Source organism: Condylura cristata, unplaced genomic scaffold (genome assembly GCF_000260355.1).
Source record: "Condylura cristata isolate star-nosed mole 26May11 unplaced genomic scaffold, ConCri1.0 scaffold00033, whole genome shotgun sequence".
Lineage (NCBI taxonomy): Eukaryota > Metazoa > Chordata > Mammalia > Eulipotyphla > Talpidae > Condylura > Condylura cristata.
In genome coordinates, this window is record NW_004567134.1 from 16390679 (window position 1) to 16406448 (window position 15770).

Sequence of the window (15770 nt, forward strand, 5' to 3'; positions counted from 1 at the left end):
GTCTATGCCAGATACTATGCTAAGGGCTTATAGTCACTAACTTATTTAAGTTTCAGTGTAATTCTGAAATAGGTGTTCTTGTCTCATAAAAACTGAAACTTAAGAGGTTTCCATGGCTACGCCTAGTGTCGTTCAGGCAAGACGTCTAGTTCCCAAATCTGGAGCTCCACTGTACCACAGAGTCACTCACTCACTTTTCTGGTGCTTCAGTTCCAGAACTAATCTCGGAGGATAATCTTTAAGTGAGTTTACCACAAAGAGAAGGTAATAGAAAGAAGCAGGGAGAGCTCTGAGCTCTGAGCACTGATTGATTGCTGCCAGCCTATTGATCTCATTTTATCCACACAATTATGCTGAAATAGATCATCCTAAACCCATTGTTACGCTTGAAGAAAAGGAAGCCCAGAGAAGTTAAATAGCTTTCCCATCACAACCAAAACAGTGAAATGTTGTGTGAGTAATTGAGCCCAGATCATTTTCTGTGTCAGGACTGCAGGCATATCCATCCACTGGACACGTGCTTACCTCCCCCAGGGCCTGTGCAGAGTATCCGTTGTCTGCAGCACATAGAAATGTATGTGGTTGGATACAGCAGAGCATCTGGTACTGTGGAAGCCGTCCAGCTACAAATGTTAGCACGTAGGACAACTTCAGGTGTGAAACTTTCTAATAGTTGAATTTTTAACTTACAGTCTGACTCTAGGGCCTCCCTGGTGGCACAGGGGGTTAAGTCTCAGCACTAACAAGCCGTCACCAGCCACTGCAAAATAAGTTCAATCCCCAGCCAGGGAGTGACCCACATGACACAGCAGACCTCGCCTGTCTCCCGCTGCTCCCCTCGGCAGTGTATTTCAGTAGATCTACTGAACCCTCTCTCTCTCTCTCTCTCTCTCTCTCTCTCTCTCTCTCTCTCACACACACACACACACACACACACACACATGCATCTCTGGCCGACACCCCAGTTCTTGTATGCATAAATAAATAAAAATAATTGTTTTTAAGAGTCTGACTCTAAAGTTAAATTCTCTCAAGCACAATTCCAGCTATTTTAGGTCCTTTACCCCAGCTTTCTACCCCTGGTTCATTGTGATTTTTAAAGCAACAGTTCTGAATAGCGGGTCCAAAATTCCTTTTTCTAACCCAAAATGAAATTTACAGTGGGCATAGTTACATATGAGAATGTTTAAAAAAAAAAAGTTTTAGACAACAATCAGATGAAATAAAAACACTTCACATTTCATAAGTGCTTTCTACATCTGTCCTAGAAAGTATACCACAGAAGTCAGGTGGCTGCGCCCAGCTGTGAGCACACCCTCGCCAGGACAGGTTCAGTCTGCGCCAGCTACTCAGACATCCCAGAGGGCAGTGTTGTCTTGGGTGTGATTTTCCCAACTGGTGGACTGCTCCTAATGAAGTTCAAAACAATGCATTTTCTCTATTACTAGGCCCCCACCCACCCATTTTGCGATAATAATCTGGTCCGCAGGTGCTGCAGTTATATAGTGGAAATATTGCAGCGGGACCTCAGCAACACATGGCTTCTGCATTATTTGTTGTAAGACAATTTTCAGCACATAGCTAAGCTTACATAATGCTGTGATTTATGTACTAAAACAACAGATACTGAGAATTTATTTCCTATTGATGTTTAAGGACTGAAATTGGAACTATGTGAAGTAACTTAACTTGGAAAAAGTAGTGTCACTGTTACTTAGTTTGCTGATGTGGTTGGTGGGAAAAAACAAATTCTCACACCAGTCACTAAATTAGAATACCATCCTGCTTTTTTATCATTTCTCATGTCACCAGGCAGGGCACTCATTTCAGATTTAATTGAAATTTTTAATACACTCTTTGGGATCCATGGTTACAGTTTAGCACAGTATTTTTAGGTGATTCAACAACCACCCATGGTAAAGGATGTACAGACAGAAGCAAGCATTTCAATACTGTGACAAAGATTCACCAAACCCACAAGCAGGCTGTGATCGACTCACATGCTAACACTTCCTCAGATGCCCCACCCACATCATCTAGTTGACAGCAGCTATAATGTAAATATTAAAGCGTGAAGTGATGTACGTGAACGGGACTCATAAAGTAGTGACGATTGTAAAGTGGGATAGACTACTTCCGTTGTGGTTGAGTATCTGTCAGTGCAGCTGTGGGAATCACCTCCCTCTCCCCAAAATGGACTTAATTGGTTTTGAAGTCAGGTAACTAGTAAGTTCATGAGGTACCATAAGGAGTTGAGGCGTGTGTGTGTTGCATAGCTGCCGCTGTTGAGGGACCGTCAGCGTCCCTTGTTAGCCCTAGCAGATGGCACCGAGGCGCTTCTTTTCCCCCTACACGCTTGAGGGCGGTGCCCTGCAGAGACCGCTGGTCTCCAGAACCCAGCTCTGGTCATAACCAGCCCGCCTCAGTGGTGGCCCAGCCAGCGAGGCGCGACTGCAAAAGATGATTCCCCTGATACAGTGTGAGCCTCTGTCAACCTGGATGATGGTGAGACATATGAGGACGTCAAGTATTAAGCTTTTACAACCTCAGAATTTCCTACGGATTTTTAAAATGAAAGCTACATTAATATACAGACCATATTTGTGGGCAGATGTATATAAAAGATGTTCCCAAGTTTGAAGAATGAAGGTGCACAAAAGCAAGCAGACTGCGACTCTAGTTTGAGAAATCCTTTAAAAAGGCACGTTTTTTCTTAATTGTTTCCAATTGCAAATTACCAGTGCAAAAGAGTTTTACCTTTATAAGTAATACAAAGGTTTTTTTAAAAGCTGTTAGTGGAAATGAAAGTGCAATTAAAAACTACCTGTAGGGTTTGTGAGCCTTAGTCCGTGTACGGTTCTCAGCGCCCTAAACCACAAGTTCAGAATGCACAGGGTACCTTGAAGCTTGTCTTATTCAGGGCCTTAAGATGCCTCAAGGTCATGATTCTCAACACCAGTTCCACAAAAGTGCTCAGCCGTGCGGCCACAGACCTACCTGGACGCCTGCGGAAGTCTTACTTACCCACAGTACACGCATGCTCTCCCTGCACGTTCCACGCCTGTGCTGTGTACTGCCAGGCGCAGAGTGAGGCACCGTCAAGGTCCTGTTCTCAGGCACGTTCGGGCCAGTGAGAAGTGCAGAAAAAAAACAAAAACCATCAATCTGGTGCTTGGGACTTATCAGTAACAGTGGTAAACACCTAGAATGAAGCAGTATCCGAAGATTGGTTGACATCATTGAGGACATCCCTTTTGCCCTTTTTTTAAAAGTGTAGCTTAAAAAAATATATTAAAAATACATAAAATATACCATCTGAGCTCTTTTTAAGTGTATGGTTTGTGGCATTAAATACATTCCTATCAGACAGCTACTTGCAGGATACTTTCATCATCCCAGCAGACTAACCCATCAGTAGCACCCCTGTCCACGCCTTGTAGCCACTGTCCTTCAGTGTCTGGTCAGGCTTGTCTTCAGAGTCCATGTTGACGTGGAGTCAGTTTGTCTTTCTGACGTGTGATGTCGCTGACTGTCCTCTGTGCTCCCCGTTAGTGCAGTGGTGGGGTGGCCTTTGTTCCCGTGGCTGAGTGACACCCGTGTGCGTGCCTGACACCGCTGCCCCCTTCACCCTTGCCGCCGCCCTGTCCTGGCTGCTTGAACGCTGCAGTGAGCGCGGGGATGCAGCATGTCCAGAATTCTGATTTCATTCCCTGCAGATAAATGTCCAGAAGTGAGGTTGCCAGGTCCTATGCCAGTCCCCTTGTTAACTTGGAGGAACCTCCCAGCTACTGAAATCCGCTGCTGAGGGGAGCAGCAGGTGACACAGGAGAGGTCTGACAGCATGTGGGTCCCTCCCTGCGGGGATTGAACTCTGCTGCAGTGGCTGCTGATAGCTTCATAGTGCTGAGGCTTCACCCTCGCTGCCAGGGAGGCCTCCCCCCTTTACTCATAAGCTAAAGATTACAGTACACTGGGACCCTTAAAAAGGGAAGGAACTGGCCCTCCCTGGTGGCGCAGCGGGTTAAAGCACAGCACTAAGAAGCTTAAGCCGCTTCCGCATGAGTTCGATCCCCGCCTGCCCCGGAGGCGACCCACATGGCGCGGCAGACCTCTCCTGACCCGCCCGCTGCTCCCCTCAGCAATGGACTTCGTCGATCTGCCTGTTCTGCTCCCCACTCTGTCCCTGGTGAATCCTCTCACCCTCCACATCTCTGCCCTGTACCCCAGTTCTGTATGAATAAATAAATCTTTTTTTAAAAAAAAAAGGGAAGGAACTATTGCGAGCTACAACATAGATGAATCTTAAGGACAGGATGCGAGGTGAAGTGAAGGAGACACGAAATAGCTGGGTTCCGTCTCTGTGAGCCCAGCTCATACACACCAGAAGTAGAACGGTGCTCAGCATGGGCTGGGGGGTGGGGAGGCATTGTGCAGCAGGTAGAGTTTCAGCTTCGCTGGGTAAAAAAGAAAAGCTCCGGAGCTGTCTCCCAACAGTGGAAATGCATTTGCCACTGCTGAAGTGGCGCGCTTAAATCCAGTAAAGCGGGGGCGTGTCTTTACTGAAATGACAAATATACAGAGGGGTGAGGTGGGGTGAGGCCTCCCCGCCGCAGTGGGTTGAAGTGCAGCACTAGGAAGCTAAAGCCCCTGCGGCACGAGTTCGATCCCACCCCGGAGGTGACCCCCAGGGCGCAGCAGACCTCTCCTGTCTCCCTGCTGCTTCTCTGTCAGTCTGCCTGTTCTGCTCCCCACTTTGTCTCTGGTGAAGCCTCTCGCTGCCCCTGAGCCTCTGGCCTGTACCCCAGTTCTATATGAATAAATAAAATAAATCTTTAAAAAAAAACTTTAAAAATACAGAGGGGCCTCCTAGGCAGCCTGGCACAGCCTGGCTCATGCCCAACTTCCAGGCCTCATTTTTACCAAGCTTTCCATGGTTCCTTTTCTTCCCGCTTCTGTGGCTTTTTCTGGGTCCATAGAGACCCATGCTCAGTGCTGCCACAGGACTGTCGGCCTGCGCTGTTCTCTCCAGCCTCTCGCCACTGCAGCCTCCACTCACCCTCAAGATGCCCGCTGCTTCATCCATCCTCAGCAAGCTTTGAGCCCTGACTTCTAGACTCAGTCAAGCCCCCGCCATCCGCCCCCCTGACACCTTCCAGCTCGCCTTCCCAGGGTGGAGAGTGGAGTTCCATGTTTAGTCCTGTGGTGCCTGTGTCTCTCTTCGAGATACTAGCTTTGTGATCACCGTTGTTATCGCCTTACTTAGTACGTGGCACACACAAGCACAAGACGTAATTGTTCAATAAGAATCAGTTTGCTACTGTTCAGAATATGAGTGAAGGCGAAGGGTATTCAAACCCTTTGCCCAACATGGCTCGCAAATGGCAGTGTCAGTATTTAAAACCATCTCTCCAATTCCAGAGCTTACGTTTTTTTTTTTTTTTGAGCTTACGTTTTTTAAAAAGATTTATTTGTGCATACAGAACTGGGGTACGGGCCAGAGATGCAGGGGCAGTGAGAGGATTCACCAGAGACAGAGTGGGGGGCAGAACAGGCTGACTGATGAAGTCCACTGCTGAGGGGAGCAGCAGCGGGCGGCGGGTCAGGAGAGGTCTGCCGCGCCACGTGGGTCACCTCCGAGGCGGGGATCGAACTCGTGCTACAGTGGCTTTAGCTTCTCGGTGCTGTGCTTTAACCCGCTGCGCCACCAGGGAGGGCCCTCAGAGCTTAAATTTTTCAGCAGCACTTAGTGCTGCTGAAACTGCTGGTGGTGAAGAACCAAAGTTTTTGTTTTTATTTTCGACTCTATCTCAGGCTCCCACTTTTGTAAAACGTTTTGATCACATAACTGGGTGTTGTGACAGTGTCACCATAAAAGCCTCTAGGCCCTGATTCTCGGCGTTCCCGCCGTGCTTGGAGTGGCTTGAGATTTGCTCCCAGGAAACAGCACACCGTGTCACTCTGTGCGCCCCTGCATGGTGCAGACACTGGTACAGTTACCAAGGCGACGGTCAGGAGGACGAAGACCAGAGAGAATTCACCTGGACATTGGGAAGAGCTCCGTGGAGAAAGTGGGGCTCGGAAAGTGTTGGTCCAGGGGGGTGTGCGTGTACCCAGCTTCTGTACAAACTGAAATCTGCATGTGGTTTGGGAACCGCAGGTGCTTTGCATTGAAGAGTAGCGTGAGGACACCAGGCCCAGTTTATGTGGTCCAGCATTCCTGTTAATTCAAGGAAGACATTTTTTCTTCATTAAAACACTTGAGGGCCCTCCCTGGTGGCGCAGCCGTCTGAAGAGTAGCACTGCAAGCTGGCCACAGCTGCTTCCGTGCAAGTTCCATCCCCCGCCCCAGAGGTGACCCACAAGGCGCGGCAGACCTCTCCACCCACCCGCTGCTCCCCTCAGCAGTGGACTTCATCAGTCAGCCTGTTCTGCTCCCCACTCTGTCTCTGGTGAAGCCTCTCACTGCCCTGCACCTCTGGCCTGTACCCCAGTTCTGTATGCACAAATAAATAGATCTTTAGAAAAAAAAAAAACAAAACACTTGAAAACCTGGATTAAATGAGCACTTTGATCCCTGCTCTGTTTGGCATTTGTGTCTCGGCACCACTTGCGCGCTGCGATCTTTGATGATCCTCAGGTTCAGATGTCACCAAATACCATCCTGTGGCAGCTCAGTAAAAGTTTACTGGCAGCTCGCTAGCACCCGGGTCCCGGGTGAAGCGTCTCTGCGTCTCGGGCCCTGGAGCTGACCTCTGGGTCTGCAGAGTTCCTTCCCACCCTCGCCTCCACTGGTGTCCCCCACATCTCTTTTCACTCAGAGGAGGTTCCTCCTTCGCTCATTATACATAACAAAAAGCAGTGTCTGAAAAGTGCCTTGTTCTCGGAAATCTTTGTTCAGAAACAGTCACTTTTGAGAGACAGTCGCTCCATTAAATACACGCTGTTGGCCTTCAGGGTGTTTGTGTCTTGAGAAGTTTCCCGCAGATAGGCCCTCTTGTGTTTAAATAGGTCTTCTCCTTTTTCCTCTCATTTTCTTCTAGTGTTTCGCTTTTTTAAAATCTCATTGTCTTGTTTGTATTTTTCAGTCAAGTCCTAATTCGAAGCAGAGTCCTCAGGGAAAATGGAAAATACATTCCCAAACAGGTACTCATTTATCTTTTATGAAAAGCTCCATGATTTGCTGTTGAAGGCAGGCGATGTCCGAATGTTTGCGAAGGGGCCTTTTGGGGAGAGCTGAGGGCTGGCAAGTCGGCTGCGGCCGCGGTGTCTGACCTCACCCCTCTTAGGAAATCGTTTTTAAATGTGACTCGGCTAAAGTGTCCGGGCGGCCGCCAAGTAGGTTGCCAGCTCGAAGCGTAGCAGCATACTCAGCGGCCTTCTGACTAAGCTTTGGGGGAAGCTCGAAGCTTGCCGTGTCACTGTTTTGAGACTTACAAGGCTCTTTTTTCTACTAGTCCTTCTTGACACGAAAATACTACTTCAACAACCCAGAGGATGGCTTTTTCAAAAAAACGAAAAGGAAGGTCGTTCCTCCGTCGCCCATGACCGGTACGTGGAGGCCCGGCTGCCCTTAAGGAGATTGGCACGAGTTATCGTCGGCGGGCAGGGTGGTTGTTTAAAAGTTAACTGACTGCATATAGTATTGCGAGGAGAACAGAGATCACCCAGCACCGGGATCTGTGGGAGGAAGTGGACTTCTCTTTTCCAGACGATACAGGAAACTCAGTGTTCAAAGTAGGTGAAAAGGAAGCGGCAGCAGGGCCCTCCCTGGTGGCGCAACGGCTTAAAGCGCAGCACGGTGAAGCTGGCCGTGCCCACTTCAGTGTGAGTTCAGTCCCCACCCGAGGTGACCCACAGGGTGCAGCAGACCTCGCCTGTCTCCCCACTGCTCCCGCAGCAGTGGCCCAGCCACTTCATCGACCCACCTGTCCTGCTGCCCACTCTGTCTCGGGTGAAGCCTCCCACCGTCCACACCCCACACATGCACACACCTCTGGTCCACATCCCAGCTCTTGAATGCATAAATAAATAAATTAAATCTTCTTTAAAAATTAAAAAAAAAAACTTAACAAGAACCAGAAGACCAATAAAGAGAAGAGACACTTGACCTCACTAATACCTGTGCAGCAAATTAAAGCAAGAGTCCTTCCCATCCTGTTAAATCGCAAAGACAGAAAAGCCGGACCGGAGCTGCTGCCGTTGGGCGGGGGGAAGTAGCTGCTCACAGCGTTGAGGGGCGGTGTGCCGCGCAGCACTGTGTACTGGCGGGGAGACGGGAAGTGCTGTGCAGATCCACCCCACGTGATGGCGCCCCCACGCAGTGGGCTGCTGGCAGACACTGAAATGAAGAACGATACCAGCTGGCGGTACCGTTCCCAAGATAGTAGCTTAAAAAGTTAAGCAGTGTGGGAGCCTCCCTGGTGGCACAAGGGGTTAAGTCTCAGCACCATGAAGCTGTCCGCAGCCACTGCAGCCCGAGTTCGATCCCCGGCCAGGGAGGGACCCGCAGGGCGCAGCAGACCGCTCCTGTCACTGCTCTGCGCCCCTCAGCAGTGTATTTCAGTAGATCGCATGTCCTGCTCCCCACTCTGTCTCTGGTGAACCCTCTCACACCACCGCACCTCTGCCCTATGTCCCAGTTCTTGTGTGCATAAATAGATAAATCTTAAAAAAAAAATTAATCAGTGCAGTCAGTGTAATTTCCCTTTATCAGATGTGTTACTCAGACAGAAACTGTGTACTCTAGAAAGAGGAAAAGCTGAACATTAGCCTGTTGCCCGTGTTCAGAGTGGGCCCAAGACCTGTGTACATCCAGCGTCCCTATGTCATGTGAAGTTTTTACAGTGAACTTACGTCACTTGAATTATCAAGTAAATGTGGACGGTTAGGCAGGCAGGAAGTCGCGGCCGACAGCGCCGTGACGGCCCCGTGTGCTTTTACCTCAGACCCCACGATGCTGACAGACATGATGAAAGGCAACGTGACCAACGTGCTCCCGATGATCCTGATCGGCGGGTGGATCAACATGACGTTTTCGGGCTTTGTCACCAGTAAGTCGCCGACCAGTGGGCCCTGCGCTTGCCGGATGGCGCTCCCCCCGTGTCCCTCCGAGGAAGCCACGTGCTGTGGGGACGCTGACACCTGGGCCCTGTGTCCTCGGGTGGAAACTGGAAACGTCTTGGAGCAAAAGCTCCATGCGGTGTGGCTTACGCCCCCGCCGGCCTGCCTTCCCGAGGGGGCGCTTTAGACGCGTCGGGCCCCAAAAGGCCGACTTGCTGGTTTGATTCCAGAACCCATTTGGTGTTGGGTTTGGCTAGATGGAGGAGGCCTGTGCCATTTCGACTTCACTCTGTCTGTTAATCAGTTGTTCTGAGTTTATTCAAGCCAGATAGGTTTTTCAGTCGTGTGACTCTGTGGGCACACATTCCACTTGGGGCTCAAGGCGTTAGCGCAGGTCCCTGTCAGATTTTAGGTCACAGCCCCCGCTTCGTGAGCAGTAAGGAAGCTGATGTTCAGCAAGCCACGGCAGGCAGACATCTGCCTGTGGTTTCCTCAGAAATGGAAGAGGTTCCCCTGCGGACACCGTCGCCCAACTCTGTGGCTCAGACGCCCCGGCTTCTCCCGACTGAGCACATGCAGTCGCACGTGTGTTCTCGGGCGACAGACCTGGAGTGACCCGAGTCTTTCTCTCCCCTGCAGCCAAGGTCCCGTTTCCCCTGACCCTCCGCTTCAAGCCTATGCTGCAGCAAGGGATCGAACTGCTCACGTTAGATGCGTCCTGGTAAGAGCTTGCGTGTAAACAAAACAGAAACCAGTGCTAACACTGGTGACTCTTAGGGAAGATTTGTGGTTCCCACGCCTCGCTGGAACCAGCTTCTAGAGTTTTCTCCCACCGAATTCCAGCAGAGTGCCATGGGGGGGTGATGGCACATCTGGGCGAGTCTCACGAAGGACGAGCCTGCGGGCCTCTCTTCTCTGGGGCTGCGGGGGGCAAGGTGGATGTGTCCACTCCTCGAAGCTAACAGAAGGAGCCCGGATCTCTGGCCAGAAAGACTTAACGATATCCTGGAGTTGAGGGGAGTGTTACGCTTTCCAAACTACGTTGCTGCTGTTAATGGTGTTACCACTTCACTGGCAGCAGCCACTGCGCTGGGCACTTCCGCGTACTTTTTTTGTCCTCATGCTAACCAGTGGGGCAAGTGGAGGGCTGCGGTTGGCTGCAGAGCTGACCACGCCCAGCACTCGTGCCTTGCGTGTCGCTGTTTATTCTAGCAGAGGAGTAAGGCCCCACCCTGGAAGGCCTTGGAACCCTGCCGCAGCAGCTGGAACTCTGCGGTGCTGCTTCTCGTGGTCGCTCCAGACGGTTCCGTCTGTGGCTTCCCAGAGGCTGGCACGGCAGGTAGCGAGGCCAGAGCAGCCTGGGCAGTGACGGCACTTGTGGCAACCTTGACTCCCTCGTAGTGCCTCTGGCTGCGTGGAGAGCAGGGCAGGCCCGTGCAGGGAGGGTGTGGCCGTGCCAGCTTGGCAGGGAGAGGCCGTGCGCCAGGAGTGGCTTGACTTGCAGGCCTGGGCCCTGCAGGCCCATCTGGGTGAGCCAGAAGCTTCTTGGGCTGCAGGAAAGCTTGTTGCCCTCCTCTCGCGCCCAGACAGGGATGCGCCTGACATGCCTGCCTGGAGGGAGCTGGAGCCTGGGTCTGCGGTGGGCTGCCGAGCAGATGCTCCCTGGGGAGTGGGTGTTTACTTGCCGCAGCCTGTGGGTGGCAGAGGGACTGCAGCCGTCCAGGGCCCCAGGGGTTGGAGGGAGGTGCAGGTTCCTTCCCTCCGCACGCCGTTCCTCGCGCTCTTGTTAGCTCTCACTGCATGCCTGCTTAGGAACGGCGGCCCCGCGGGAACCTAAGCTAAGGGACAGGTGCGTGGAGAAGTCCAGGACTCGGGGTGGCTTTCCCGGTAGCTGCCGCCTCAGCATTGCAGTATTCCTGCAGGTCGCCACCACGTGTGCTTTCCACAGGCGCCTCTCTGTTTTCAGTTTAGTGTTCTTGTGTTCTTTGCATTTGTTATAAATAACAAGTGTGTGTTGTCATAATTACAAATAGTAAGTTTTCATGGGAAGGCCATGATGGACTGGTGGAGGAAGGGCCGGGAGTCCAGGCCCTGCCGCGGAAGGCCGAGGGCCCGCGGCCTCGCTGCAGAGCCCGTGGCCACCTCCACCCTGCTTTCTGCCCGATCTGCCCGGGCCGGCGGCTCCCACGCCAGCTGAGTTCTCTCTGCAGGCCGAACAACCTTGGGGACAACGGGGCCCCGGGGGCTTCCACGGTAACAGCCTGTTCGGTTTCACGTTGGCTTTGCAGGGTGAGTTCCGCATCCTGGTACTTCCTCAATGTCTTTGGACTTCGGAGCATTTACTCTCTGATTCTGGGCCAAGACAATGGTAAGAAGCACAGCAGGTCCCATAGCAAATACTTGGACCGACGCAGACCCTTGGGGCACCGGAAAGCAAGTATGTCATAGTTTGTAGCACTGTGCAGTGCTTCGTTCCCTAAACTCGTTGGTAAGTTTCTCGGGGGTTCCAGCGTCTTAAACATTCCGGTGTTGGCAGAAGACTGAATTCCCCTAGGCAGTCACACGGCCATGTTCAGTGCCCCGAGTTAGTGCCCGCGCTGAGGGACCTGGCACCAGCCCCTGGCTACTTCCTCATGCCTGGGGCCTGGGGCCAGTCACTGGACTACCCCCGTGTGCTATTCACTTGTCTGGACCTCCCGGGTGAGGCCATGGGTGGTGGTGAGGAGTGGGTGAGGCCGAATATGTGAAGTCTGCCAGCAGCATACCTGCAGAGAGCAGCTGTGCGGTGGCTGGGGGTAGGTACTCTTGCTGTTCAACCTGAAGGGCGGTTCAGTGCTTCCTCTCGTTACCTCCTCCTGCGTCCTTGTGTCCCCTCGGCGGAGGGGATAGCTGGCGCCTGGTGAATCTGGGGTGCAGCTGTTAACCCCCACCAAGAGCTGCAGCGTTGTTTGAGGAGGGCGCTGGGTGTCCTCCGAGCGCTGGTTCTCACGCCCGTGTCTTCTGCTGCAGCCGCTGACCAGTCCCGAATGATGCAGGAACAGATGACAGGCGCCGCCATGGCCATGCCCGCGGACACCAACAAGGCCTTCAAGGTACCGCGCTCCCCCACGCAGCTCCGCTTGCCAGAGTTACTGCACAAGTGGGTTCCCTGAGGGGAGCGTGGGCCGGTGGTTTACACTTCTCTTGTTCCTGAGACAGAATCATCTCTTAAGTCAGTTCAGGGTTCTGAGGAGAACACGCACACAGCAGGTGTTAGGGTTCGAGGCCAGTATACAACGATCCATTGAACATTGACAGCGAAGTCTGAAATGATATTAAAGATAATTCCATTTATAGTATCAAAAAGAACGCTTAGGAGTCATTTAAACAAAGGCAATGAAGACATGCTGGGCACTACAGAACACTGCTGACAGAAGTTGAAGACGCCTCGCCGCGAGGAAGGGCCTCCACATTCGTGTACAGAGAGCCGAGGGGGTCGAGGTGCCGTCTCCTCCAAGGTCCGCTCCACTGGGACCCCCGGCAAGGGTCTGCCTAGCTGCCCTTTTGCAGACGTGAACAAGCTGTTGTCGGGGTCTGCCCATACGTGCAGGGCGCCGAGCAGCCCAGGAAGTGCTCACCGTGAACCGGCTCGGAGGTCGCGCTGATTTGAGAGGCTGCGCGGGGCCCCAGTCCTGAGCGGGGGGCCTGGCGCCGGCGCGGGGACGGGCTGGGCATGCAAACAGTGGGGTAGACCCGGGAGCCGGGGAGCAAATTCCTGCTCCTACAATGGAGTGATTTTTGACAAGATAACTCAAGGCTGGGAAGGGGCTTCCTGCTCACTCAGCTCAGAGTCCGCTGTTTCGGGGATGAGGCGTCTTAGACACTTCATGTAGCCGTGGCCACGCCGTGTGCGGGGTGTTGCTGGAGCTGCTGGGTCGTGGATTTAGAGTGGCTAAGAGTGGCAAGTTTTACGTATTTTTGCCACAGTAGAAAAGGCCTGTTTATAAATAACAGGTTTAAACCGACCAAAGAGCTAAATGTGAGCTTGAGTCTAAAATTCTTAAGAGAAATACGTGGATGTAAATATGAGCTTAGACTAGGCGGTGTCTCCTTAAATACGACCCTGAAAGTACAGCCGCCGACAGGAAAAACAGGCAGACGGGACTTCTGTCAAGATGAAGACTTTCGTGTTTCAGAGGACAGTCAGGAAAGTAAAGACACCCACAGAATGGGAGAAAAGGTTTGCACATCTTCCCCGAAAAGGGCCTGAGATTCAGAGCAAAGAACTCTAAGAACTCAGCAAGAAGTGGAGGACCGAGTGGGCCGTGAGGAGAATTTGAACCAACATGTCCCCAGAGCAGGCAGACACCTCCCAGCGTCCCGTCACGGTGTCCGGGGATCGGGGCTGCGGAAATGCGGGGGCCGCCGCCCTGTCGCCGCAAGGGTCACGCACACGGGCGGGGCAGCCGGAGAGCTGGGCTTGGCCATCCGCAGGCGGTCAGACGCGTCCCCTGTGACCCAGCGAGTCCTCGGGGCCAGTGCTGAAGGGCTGGAAACGCGTCTCCACGCCGGCGTGTGTGCTCGCTGTCGGAGGCCCGCCTGCCGACAGACACGGGCAGACGGAACGTGTGACGGCACGTTACGAGCCAGAAACGGCGCGGAGCCCCGAGTCCCGCTCCAGCAGGGAGGAGGCAGCGAAGCACGCTGAGACGGCCACGCCTGTGCCCGCAGCAGCGCGTCCGGTCCCGGACGGCGGTGGCCGCGCCCTGGGCGTGGGGGCGTGCCTGCGATTCCACAGTTTCTTTTGGCAGTAAGGGAAGTTCTGGACTAGGTGGTGTGAGTGCTGCACATCTTTGCATAAAACCACTAAGCTGTGCACCTTGGAAGGGCGAGCTCTGTGGCATGTGAGGGATTTAAAAGTGCCCACGTCAGTCAGCCAGGTGTATTCAGTGTGAGGTACGTCCTGACCGCGTAGTGCGTGTTAAATTTCAGAACAGCTTTAAACCCGTTAGCCAAAGGCAGACGTCGTCAGCATGACCAGACCACTGAGCAGTGGCACTGGCCTCAGTGACCTTGAACCAGTTGTGACCCTGAGCCAGCTGTGTGGCCTTTCGTAGCCTTTGTGTGCTGTGTATAAATTGGGGGTAGAAGGTAAATGGGGGGACAGTGGCACCTGCCTGCCGGCAGAGGCCCCCCGCCCCGGCCCCAGTGACGGCCCGCACCCTGCCCCTTCTTTCCCCTGCAGACGGAGTGGGAGGCTTTGGAGCTGACCGACCACCAGTGGGCCCTGGACGATGTGGAAGAGGAGCTCATGGCCAGAGACCTCCACTTCGAAGGCATGTTCAAGAAGGAACTCCAGGCCTCGATTTTCTGAAGCGGGCGGGATGCGCTGTGGGATCTCGGAGGAGCCCTGTGACTTGCGTGTGGGCCGGCGTCTGGGAGCGGACAGGAAGGGCGCGGGCGGGCGAGGCATGTCTGTCCAGCCGGGCTCCCCTTTCTCTTTGAAACCGGAGAAAGCGTGAGGCGGGCGTGCGGGCGGCTTCCAGGAACAGCTGTTTTTAAAATGTTTTAAGTTTTCCTTCAGGTGACTCCAGAAAGGGGGACACTCGAGCCGGTGGCGAGTAGCCTTAGGCAGGTCGGCCCTCGGCGCCGCCGGCCCCGCGACTCCGTGCAGAGCCTGGCTCCCCACCTCGTCATGCCCCTTTCCTCGGGGTCCGGACAGCCTACAGTTTACCGTTAGTTTTTGTTGATGTTTTTATATCTTTCTCTACACAGAAGTACGTTTCATTACTGAGAATTTAGGAGCTGTGGGGAGGGGCGGGAGCTCCCCGTGTTGTGCAGTTTGGGCCTATAGAAGGACGTGAGAGCAGACGTGTCCAATCCTAGCTCCGATAAACTTACTTGAGTGAGTGCCCAGGCCAGGACAAACTCAGCAAGCCCCTAGCTGACCTACCACTGCCCAGTGGGAACCAGTGTCCCCCAGACACTGCCAGGTTCTCCAGCGCCTTTGGGGTCATCAGAGTCAGTCCAACACGACGTCTCCATCCGGGGTCAGAATAGGTCAGGTGTGCTGGGGTGTCCGAGGTGCTGCAGCTTGCATGGCGACTCGCCCAACAGAAGGCCCCATCCCAGTCACTCAGGATGAGGGGCTGCACGTCTGCGGGCGCCTGGGAAGGGCTGCCCAGGGATCGCCCCGTCTGTTCTGACTGTGCGGGAGTGGCGGGGGCCGTTTCTGTACCAAGAGGCGAGTGTGATTTGCATGTTGAACACTATAATCAAGAACAAATGACTCTTGACTCTTATAAATTAAACCATCCTGTTTTTTTCTCTTCTTGGCCTGTAAAAATGTTGCCTTTGTGGGTCACAGACCACTTTCTGCCACTAGTTCTGAGTGTCTCGTGACCAGGGCTAGAGAATCTAACGTGAAGAAGACATGACCTGAGGATGGCAAGGAACTCGCACGAGGCACAGAAAAGGCACAAAATTAGGGGTTTGGGCTTCTCTGAGGGTCACAGAACCCCTGAGAATCTCCCGGAAGTCCTCAGCCTGCTCTCCACAGCAAAGCACGTGGGCACAGACACAGGTTTTCAGGGGAAATCTCAGGATCCGGGTCACAGTGCAGGGTGACCCCTCTGGGGACAACCTAGCAGCTCCTCAGACGGTTAAATGTCACTTCCTGGGACCCGCAGCACCACTGCCGGGTAGGCGCATGCCCGAGAAGCCAAAATACA

General features: G+C 53.2%; 1 protein-coding gene across 1 annotated transcript in view; it reads left to right on the forward strand.

The window, feature by feature from the left end:
• Nucleotides 1-15378, forward strand: part of EMC3 (ER membrane protein complex subunit 3) — a 16494-nt gene extending 1116 nt beyond the window's left edge. The window contains exons 2-9 of the mRNA XM_004692382.2: nucleotides 7086-7143; nucleotides 7455-7548; nucleotides 8946-9050; nucleotides 9700-9781; nucleotides 11349-11428; nucleotides 12070-12152; nucleotides 14285-14375; nucleotides 14624-15378. Coding sequence (XP_004692439.2) covers nucleotides 7086-7143; nucleotides 7455-7548; nucleotides 8946-9050; nucleotides 9700-9781; nucleotides 11349-11428; nucleotides 12070-12152; nucleotides 14285-14375; nucleotides 14624-14664 — 634 coding nt within the window. The 3' untranslated portion in view covers nucleotides 14665-15378. The remainder of the gene's footprint in view (nucleotides 1-7085; nucleotides 7144-7454; nucleotides 7549-8945; nucleotides 9051-9699; nucleotides 9782-11348; nucleotides 11429-12069; nucleotides 12153-14284; nucleotides 14376-14623) is intronic.
• Nucleotides 15379-15770: the final 392 nt, after the last annotated feature.